This window comes from Zonotrichia albicollis, chromosome 14 (genome assembly GCF_047830755.1).
Source record: "Zonotrichia albicollis isolate bZonAlb1 chromosome 14, bZonAlb1.hap1, whole genome shotgun sequence".
NCBI lineage: Eukaryota > Metazoa > Chordata > Aves > Passeriformes > Passerellidae > Zonotrichia > Zonotrichia albicollis.
The window spans coordinates 7,690,527-7,700,893 of NC_133832.1; the positions used below are offsets into that span (position 1 = coordinate 7,690,527).

Consider the following 10,367-nt stretch of genomic DNA (forward strand, 5'->3'; position numbering starts at 1 on the left):
CCTCAGACTGCAGGAAGGTGGACTTGGGCCTGTTCAGGGATCTGCTTGGAAGAATCCCATAGGATACATTCCTGGAAGGAAAACAGGTTTGGAAGAGCAGCTCTTAAAGCATCACCTTCACCAAACTCAAGAATAGTCCATCTTGATATGCAGGTGTTCACACTAAAGAAACAGTAGGCCTGCAGGGATCAGCAAGAAACCTGTGACTAAATTAATATAGGAAAACCAAGGATACAAGGAGTAAAGTCAGGACAGGTGAATCAGATGGACACAATTTGTGTGGGCAGGGATGAGTTTGGAAAGCTGAAGTCCATCAGGAGTTGAATATGGCAAGGATGTGAAGGGGAACAGGAAGAGCTGCTGCAGAGATATTGGCAGCAAAAGGAATACCAAAGAAAATACAGGCCTGCTGCTGGATGGAGATGGGAACTTGCTCACAAACAGGAAGGATGAGATGCTGAATGTCATCCTCAGTTTTGGGGTTTTTTTTAATTTTAAGTTTCATCCTAAGGAACATCAGCCCCTTATACCAATGGCAGAGTCTGGAGCAAGAAGTCGTAGTCTTCCTAAAGGAAGGTTGAGTTAGGGAGTATCTTAAGGGGGAGAGATGAGCCGTACACCAAGTCACTGATGGAGTGCATTCCTGAGTACCAGAGCATCTTAGCAAAGTCCTAGCTGGGCTAGGTGACCTGCAGAGGATGCAGTGTCAGAATGAAACTTCTATCAATAGATTTCTCCCTAATTAAAGAAAAAGGAGATTGCCACTCTGATGTGAGCTAGATAAGATCTGAAACTAGCAAAGGTACTTCATGAATATGTGTTGCTGTATCTCTTTTACCCACTTGTATATGGGAAGGGTGCTGTGTGCTGATGCTTCTGTGCCTGAGTTACAGCACTTTTCTCTCTATGCTTCCTCATACTGTTCATTATCATTGTGTAGGGTTTAACAGCAGAGTGCCTTTTAAGGAACAATACTGTTACATCAGAATTGGTTTATAACTGTTAGTTGTTATGTGCAGCAGTGTAAAGAGCTTGTGTTCTGATCTGAATGCTTTTTCTTGATACAAACCTAAACTTGTCAACTGTGCCACTGTAAGAATGTGTTGGTAGCACATGGATTTGAACATTTGAAAGCCTTTCTGTTAGACAGGTTATTCTCAAAGCTGATTTACTGTTTGAGTATTAATCGGTTGTAATATTTCAGTGTTTTTTCTCTCTGAGACCCGTGTGTGTGCACATACAGATGGTTTGATAGTGGTGGTCCTTGACTTGCTGGCCTTGTGTTTGCACAGGAAGTGGACCAGCTGCGTTTGGAACGATTGCAGATTGATGAGCAACTGCGCCAGATCGGAGCCACTTCGCGGCCCCCCTCGAACCGCCCGGACAAGGACAAAGGGTACATGACCGACGACGGGCCCGGCCTCGGCCGCGGCAGCCGCCCCTACCGGAACCGCGGCCACAGCCGGCGTGGGCCAGGCTATGCTTCAGGTAGGTGCCTCCAGGGACACCTGCACTGCTCAGGGAGGCCTCCTGCTCTCGTGACTGCTTGGAAAAGACTGGACTTAGAGCTGTTTACAATGCAGTTACTATTGAGCGTTAATATTTGAAGATGATACAGAGCTTGATGCTGTAAGAAAGTATTTCCAAGTGTAGTGCTTTCCTGTAGTCTACACTGATTTCCATGCAGTTCCTGCTTCTTACAGCATGCTTCTGTCTCCTACATTATGGAGCATAACTAGTTATTCCCTAACTCCTTAGGGCAAGGATTGTTGTTTTATCTATATTTTGAACAATTCCTGACCATAAAGTCTAAGTTTTCATATAAGCCTGTGTGAGTCTATCCTAATATAAATATTTATAGGTGAAAATACTGTGTAGCTCAATTTACAGGAAAGCTATTTTCTTCATATTAAATTGAACTTTTATGTTTTAATAGAAGACCATACTCACCAAAATAATGTGTTACTCTTTGAAACCTTGGATAATTCATTAATGAATAGTTTTCCAGATCGTGCTTCTTCAGAGCAATCTATTACTGCATTATCCATAATGTAGGTCAGCTGGTGTTTGTCCTGACTGAAAGGCCTGTAGTGTGAACTTTGTAAGAAAATCATAGCTTACGTTCTGCATATACAAAATTAATGGTTTTGTGGTGTTTACTATTTTTAGAAGATGTGAACTCACTTTGCTAATAATATGGGCTATGGGGGGAAAAAATGGGGAAAGGACCAGCTTTTGTCAATAAAGGTGATCTGTTAATTGGAAAAATTGCAATGGCCATTTATTTGAATTGATACATTTCTAGCATTTTGACTTTGTTCTCTTCTTTTGTAGTCTGTTTACAGGCTGTTTCATGATGGAATTTTTTTCTTTTCATAGATGAATTGCAGTGGTGAGAGGAGACAGGACAGGTTACATTCACAACTTTCAGTTGTAGAAATACGAAGGAGTCTAGTCTATTACACTTATGTCTTTTTAGACGTCTATTACATTTTGTAGTATGTTCAGTAATCCATTGATATACTGATAACACCAATTTTAAGCATGTGACACACTTAATTATTTAGCCTTAAACACACAACTAATTTTTATTAGTCTGTCTTGAATTTTGAAGAAGTAATATATATTGTGTACCTTTCTGTATGATGTACATTATAGAGGCAAAAACATCCCAAAACTGTCCATTAACAAAAAAGAAAGAAAGAATTTAAATATATACATTTTGCATTCTACTATAGTAATTCCATGCTAAGCTACACTGGCGTGTTTGGATTTTTTTCATCCTCTTGATAGGAACTAATTCTGAAGCATCAAATGCTTCTGAAACAGAGTCTGATCACAGAGACGAGCTGAGCGATTGGTCGGCGGCCCCGGCGGAGGAGGAGCGGGACAATTACCTGCGCCGGGGGGACGGGCGGAGGCGCGGCGGCGGCGCCCGAGGCCAGGGCGGGCGGGGCCGCGGAGGATTCAAAGGTAAAGCAGAGACTCCCTTTGGAAGCGGCTGGCAGTGAGCGAATCCTAAAGCAAACTCCCTTCTGCCGGCTGCTCCTGTTCTTATCTGCTCCAACTCCCCACCTGCTGGCCTCTCCTGACTTCTCTTTGGCAGTCTTTTAAATGGAGTATTTTGTTTCGGATGTGTTAAGCACTGAGCAGAGAGGTATAATTTTTTTTGACCTGCTTTATTTTTGAGGGGTTTTCGCTATCATTTTTTTTCCTGAAATGTCTCTTGGCTCAAGTTTGTCTATCACACATGGACATCAAGGAATCAAATTCTAGTTTGTCTGTAGATACAGAAAAATCTTTTAAAATCTGTTTTACTCATTCAGCTGTCCGTATTCACATCTTCTTATATTTGATTTTATTGGAACAGGATAACATTGTAATTTATGTGTTCAATGGAAAGGACCAGGCAAAAGTAACATGGGAGAACTTTAAAAAGCTAAATATATATACAAGAACATATGATGTTCCATTATATTTATTGGTTAAAATACTTGATTCTGCAGCTCTGCTTATTTCTTGATTTATTTTTTTTTCAAAATATGGGTGCTGCATAATAAAGACAGTAATGTATAATTTAGAAAGCTTATAAGCCACTGAAAAGTGTGAAGGTATTAAGCACTGCTGATTGTGTACCTCTCTTCTGTGGTCAGTCATTTTGAGAAATGTTTTTTTTTCCAGTCAATAGTGAGTCTTTTTTTAAACTGTGGTGGTTTACAACACTGAGGTTTTATCTGCCTTATCACCTGAGAACATTTTCTTTAGTGATTCCTGGCCCGTAGTTTAAGAGCTGTTTTTAAATGTTAGTAATAATACTTGTTCATGAGCCAGAAAATTCTGAATTGCCTCCTGTGCTTGTGTAAAATTTAAGTAGCAGAAGATGATGTCTGTGTTGAACAACTTGGTGGGTGATTTCTCCTTGCAGGCAACGACGAACAGTCGCGAACAGACAACCGTCAGCGCAACTCACGAGAGGCGAAAGGGAGGACAGCGGACGGGTCCCTTGAGGTAACTCTGCTCATGTGGGAAGTCTGTACTCTTTAAATTGCATTGTGTCCTATAGTAACAGTAGAGTCTGCTGTTGTGAGTTGTGAGTGGTACTGTAGCGTTGTGATTCCATGTTCTCTGACTCCCTAATCACATCTACAAAAGTTGTGTTACAAAATGATGCAGATGCTCAGGACTCTATATCAAGCTGTGCAAAATGCAATTTTGTAATGCTGTTGAGCTCTGTCTGATGAAAAACTGATGTCAAGTCCCAAGGATGTACTAACCAGCTTGATTTCAGTCTCTGTTCTTACTGGTGCTTTGGTTTTAGCTTTTCTTTCTTGCTGTGTTGTGTGTTTTTGTCTATTTTCTGTGTACCTGAGGGAAGAAAATCCTTAACACTATATAAAGAGTGTGTGTTGTAGCCAGAATCCTCAGAGTAAGAAAGATTAAACTTCAGAAACTACCTTCACTACTAAATGAAACATTTGTAATTGAAGGCTATTCAGTCTAGAAAGTAAGTTTAAAATTCACATCAAGAAACTTTTCAAGTAAGAGGTTTGAAATATCTTGTAACCTTTAAATATTTTTATGCTTTTTATAAAGATATTTCCCCATTTTTTCAAATGCTTTGTTTCATGAAGTTATCAAGCTGATACCTTATGTATATATGTTAAGTTTCCCCACATGGAAACTGTCCTTGCTGTAAGTGGTAGCTTGCAAACCTTCCACCATCTCTTACTGCATAGGATGTGTTAAGCTGGGAGGAAGAAACACAGAGCAGCTGCAAGCTGCTGCCTCTGTGTGGTGGTGCCAGAGGGACGTCAGGGTGACTCTTGGCTTGGTTTTTGGAAAACCTGGTTAAGTAATGGGCCAAAATGGAATAAGTGACCAGTGCTTAGTTTTTGAAATGGGAGTGCTGAACTTAAAGGTGTAGTAATTGAATAGGCATATGAAATGCAAGTAATTGACTTTGCAAAACAAAAAATAAATAATGGCTGTGTGAGTTTTATAATTAATTAGTAATTACCTTACCAAGTTTGAAGTAGGCAGTGAGGAATTGTGGTAGTGAAAAAAAAATACATAAGACACTTAAATCATGGGGGCTTTTATCTGTTGCCTCAAGATTTGGATGCAGTAACACGTTACAAGAAAATAAGGACTTGCATGTTGTTCAGATTTGGCTGAGCAAGTTGCAAAAGTCATGTTACATGTAAAGGAATAAGCATTTGCCTCCTTTGCAAGTATAAAAATATGCTTTCAACATGCTCTCTTGAAGTTTTTTATGGCCACTTAAAAAGACTGCAGAAATTTTTTGGGTGTATTAAATGGATTTTTTTTTCAGTTTCAGAAAAGGTCTGAGTAGATTCTGAAATTCAGAGATGCTGCTGTGAAATGACACTGTCATTTGGGGGCTTTTTGCATATAAAGAGTAGGAAGTCAAATTACTAGAAGCTGAAGTAATGTTTCAAGGATCCATCTAATACTAATTCAACTCTTTTGTGCACAAACAAACTGGAAATTTTTCTCTTAGCTCCAAATGCTAGGTAGATGGCAGAGGATTTTTTGGCTCACAGGTATGTGGCATTTTTGAACAGAAAAGAATTTTCACCCTCCCCTGCAGCTGGATACATTTAACAAAGCCATGAGGGGCTGGCACTATTTGCTGCTCCGAGAGCGCCCAGGGGTGGAGGAAAGGAGGAGAATGCTTTGTATAACTGTGAATTGTTCCAGATCAGAACTGACTGCAATAATGAAAGGAGTGTCCACACTCAAACCTTACAGAATACCTCGAGCGAAGGCAGCCGGCTGCGCACGGGCAAGGAGCGGAACCCCAAGAAGGAGAAGACGGACAGCGCGGACGCTCAGCAGCCGCTGGTCAACGGAGTCCCCTAAACTGCATAACTGAAGTCATACTTCCTATACTGTTTCAGTAATTCCTATTCCATGTTAGAGAAACTTGTTAGGCCAAAGACAAAATAGTAGGCAAGATGGCGCAGGGCATGAAATGAACATATGTTCTCTGTTAGCCTTTTTTAACATCAACAGTATGCAGTTGTTTTCAGAATAAGAAGTTATTCAAATATTTGCATAAAAATACCTGAACTTCTGAAAATCGCTTCCAAGTACATATTGCAGTTCAAAAGATGAAAGATTCTTTTTTGTTTGTTTTAAAAATACTGAGCTGTGCATTGGTAAACTTTCTGTTCAGTTGTACCATTTTAACACATCGGGTCAAATTCACTGCTCAATTTCAATTTTCAGAATAAATAGTGTTTGCAGTAATCAAATTGGCTTCTGTTTTCAATCTAACTTACCAGTTCTTCATGAAATGCTATGTCGTTTTATGTCCTGTGTCAGTTCACATTCTGGTCCACCTTTTTCAATATTTTGGTGGACCCTGAAATCTGTGTGATGTAACAATTGTCATTTTCATTAGCAAAAAAGTTGTATGATCTGTGCCTTTTTTATATCTTGGCAGGTAGGAATATTATATTTGGATGCAGAAATCAGGGAAGATGAGTTGGTAACACTAAATGTAAAATATATGTAGCAATCCTTGTCAGACGTTAGTACTTTATAGACAAGTGCATGCTTTCCATAATTTTTTCCTTACATAAACATTCAGTTAGGCAGTTATAAGAATAGGAAATTTATTTTGCACTGAAGATTTGGCAAATAGTGTTATTGAAAAAGGGGTGTAATTTTTTTCTTTGTAGGCAGTACAGAAGCTTTTTTTTTAAAAAAGAAAAACTAAAAAAAAAAAATCTTTCCATTGTGGAAAACTAAAAAACTCATTGTTACTGAGGGAACAAGTGTAACATGTTCACAAGCTAGTAATGGGTGCCTGCTGTTTGGCCAGATGACCAGCCTAAAGCATTGATGGTTTTCATCCTCCCAAAATTTTTGAATTGCTTATTTTAATTTGGGGGCTATTTCAGGATAGGTAAGAAGAAAGTCACCACATTATGCCCTGGCAACTACAGATACAGTAGTTTAAATATTGAAGGTAAAATAAAAGTTCTTCATATTTTGAGCTGCAGGGTCCTAATTACCAGCCAATATGAAGGTGTCACAGAATTTGATGCAAAGTACAGCTGAACACCAGGGAAGGGTGGGAAGAGCTGGTAGGAGCTGTGCTTTCTTTCATTTCTGATCACACGTTAAACTTACTGGGCACAACTGCATAAGGACCTTCATTTTAGTCCATTTTTGTTCAGATTACTCCAGAAGGAGAGCCACTGTTTATGTACAGAATTGTACAAACTTGACCTTGCCTCTGATGTATTTTGTGAGTTTTGTTTCTTTGCTTTCTTCATTCTTTTTTTTCCTTGCATACAGGTGAGCATACTAAAACTGGCAACGAACTGCACATGATTTAACAAATATAAAAATGTCTTAAAAAGTATTGCCAAACATTAATGTTGATTTCTAGTTATTTATTTTGGGAATGTATAGTATTTGAAAACAGAAATTGGTACCTTGCACACATCATCTGTAAGCTGTTTGGTTTAAAATACTGTAGATAATTAACCAAGGTAGACTGACCTTGTAATGTAACTGCTCTTGGGCAATATTCTCTGTACATATTAGCTACAACAGATTGGATTTTATGTTGACATTTGTTTGGTTATAGTGCAATATATTTTGTATGCAAGCAGTTTCAATAAAGTTTGATCTTCCTCTGCTAACTGATGTTGATGCAATCCTTATGAATGATTGCTTTAAAAAATCTCAACTGACAGAAAGTAGGAAGTATTTTTTTTGTTTAAACTTTAACTGTAGCCATTGTTTATTTACACATTTTAGAAAAATCTCAGATACTACCAGATTTCAAAAATACAGCACAAAATGCTCAAGAAGACACAGTCTCCTCATGGAATGGTGCAGTACCTGTTGAGTGGTCACACTTCATGCACTCATTTCTCACATTCAGTGGTTGAGTTCACTAAGGTGCTAACCCAGGTAAATGTGAAATTCCTAAACCACAGTCTGACTAATTGGCTGCATTCCATTTCCACGTGGGTTTTGGGGTTATGACCTTTTTCAGTATTTGTGTACTTCACATACGACCCTTTCAGTTCATATTCCAGTGATTTTAAATGTTATTAAATTTCAACAAAGTAACCTGTGAATCTAAATGTACACTTTTATTTTGAAAAGTCATGTTGTTACAAAACTTGAAAGTGCAACAAATGTCTGATGCTTGAGTTCAGGTCCGTCCTATTGGTAACTATTATAAAGTACGGTCTAATGAATGAAAATTATTTTTAAAATAAAGTTCTTTGAAAGAGTGAGAGGTATTTGTGAATCATGCCAAAGTCTGAATTCAGGAAGGTTTAGCTCAAAGCTTATGAATTAAGAAATGCTTAAAAAAATAGAAAGTTTGTGTTTCTGTTGTTTGCTGAATGCATTTTTGTTACTGATGGGTGGGGAGTTAAGATATTTAGAGTTGTTATTAAAACTTTGTCAAGGAAAAAAATCTCTTTATTCAGCTTTTTTTTTAAGCAGATAAAAATCTTTTTATGAGCACTCATGAGTTCAAGAAGATAGGTTTAGTTTCATAAACACAGGAGTTATTTGAATCAGTTGCTGAGGAGCTTTTTCAGCCCTTCTTTGTCCCTAATATCAAATATTGTGTACCATGTTCAGGAAGGACATTGAGTGCTGTGAGTAGGGGACTGAGTGTAGCCCTTGCTTCTTCCTACAAGCACTTACTTATTGTGAAAGGCAGCTTATTTTCCTGAACTGCCGTATGTTTCCCTGCGAAACCCTTCAATATTGACTATTAAAAGGAAAAATTTTAGCTTCCAGTGAGTATTCCTCACTCATTTCAGGAGTCCTGCTGTGCAGTTTGCTAAGTTCTCTCCTAATCTGCAAGAGAAGATAGGTGTCAAATATTTTTATCCTGTGTATTGTTAAAGGTTTTTTTCTGTTTCCAGAAGCAGCAAGTCTTGCAGTAGAATACCTGTGTTGAAGGGTGAGAGAGATGTGTCGCTGGTTCTGGTGGCTACTTAAAATAATTTTTTAAAAAGTGTCAAGGCTGAGCTTGTTTCCACAGTAGTGTGTACTAAGCTTACTCATCATTCACTTGAACCTAACAGATTTTCATCCTAAAAGATGCCAGTCAAAGAGTCTTTTCCAGACATTCACACCCATGAAAATTGGGGTGACTAGGAGTGTTTGCACAGTTAAGATATCAAAGCAGCTTAATGTATGTTAGGAAAAGTGAGGTTAGACCTCCTGAGCTTGGTGTTCTGAGTAGATTCCACTTGGATCACAAGGTTGTCCTTGCCAGAGGTTCATTAGACTTAAGCACAATGTGAGTTTCACATACTTTGATGCTGTGATTTACAGAAACAGCTCTTTACTCTTGCAGTGAGTCTTTGATAGAGGACTGGATCTTTGGGCTGCATGGGGGAAGAATCTGGTTTTCTACAAACAATTTTTTAAAATGCATCACACATCTGTCACTTGTGCTTTCACAGTTACAAAGGTCATTCATCTGAAATGGCTTGATAGAAATAATTGCTGTTAAACCCAGATGAGTCAGTTTGCCATAATTATTCTTTTTTGACATTGTTTAAAAATTACTTTACAATAGACTTTAAAGCAGTATTTTTGTGTGCTTTGAGTACTGTATAGAATTGGTTTATAAGAAAGAGCAACAATCATAGGTAATTTTGTGTATTGACTGAAAATTCAGTAGGAGAAAATGTTTACTTACAGTTTTGCACTGCATTTAGGAAACTGGTTTCCAATAAAATCAGTTAATTTAAAGTAAAAAATGATCACATGGATGTAGTCTGTAAATGCAAAGAACCTGAGTGTTGAAGAGAGGTTAGGACAAACATTAAGGTGTGGTTTGGGGTTTGCATGTGCTTTTTTTGCCTGGTGCACTCAGGCTGAGCCTCAGGTGTAGACTACAGCTGCAGCAAGGGAAATCAACACTCCTAAATGTAGTTAAATCAATTTAGTGTTCTGTTTAAAGGGGGGAGAATTTTCTGTGGTTCTTAGCAGTCTGAAAAGTCCTATGTCAAAAATCCATCACACTGTCTGGAGTGTTCCATGAGGTAAATGAGCATGGAAAATCTCTCATGTAAATCATATGCTTCAGAAAAGGAAGGCTTGGGGATCAGACATTTCCAGGTACCTCCTTACTGGAGCTGCTCAGAGTGGCTGAGTCCAGTCTGGGTGCAGAGTGAAACAATGAAACTGAGGATACTGTGTATTGTTGCTTATTTTAGCAAGCTAGTGCTGCATACAAATGAGGTTAAAGAGAGCCACCCTTTAAACTCATTTTGCAATTAGCTGAAATGAGGAAAAAAACCCATGTGAATATATAAGTTTTTTCAGGCTCACTTATCAGTTCAGATGGC

At 38.4% G+C, this 10,367-nt stretch overlaps 1 protein-coding gene across 3 annotated transcripts in view; it reads left to right on the top strand.

Moving 5' to 3' along the window:
* Window positions 1-7,683, top strand: part of FMR1 (fragile X messenger ribonucleoprotein 1) — a 31,124-nt gene extending 23,441 nt beyond the window's left edge. Inside the window, exons 12-15 of one of the 3 annotated variants that reach the window (XM_074551277.1) lie at window positions 1,293-1,488; window positions 2,830-2,973; window positions 3,926-4,008; window positions 5,722-7,683. In XM_074551277.1, coding sequence (XP_074407378.1) covers window positions 1,293-1,488; window positions 2,830-2,973; window positions 3,926-4,008; window positions 5,722-5,883 — 585 coding nt within the window. In that variant the 3' untranslated portion in view covers window positions 5,884-7,683. Of the gene's footprint in view, window positions 1-1,292; window positions 1,489-2,793; window positions 2,974-3,925; window positions 4,009-5,721 lie in introns of all 3 variants that reach the window. The other 2 variants (XM_074551276.1, XM_074551278.1) reach the window with 2 other exon arrangements.
* Window positions 7,684-10,367: the final 2,684 nt, after the last annotated feature.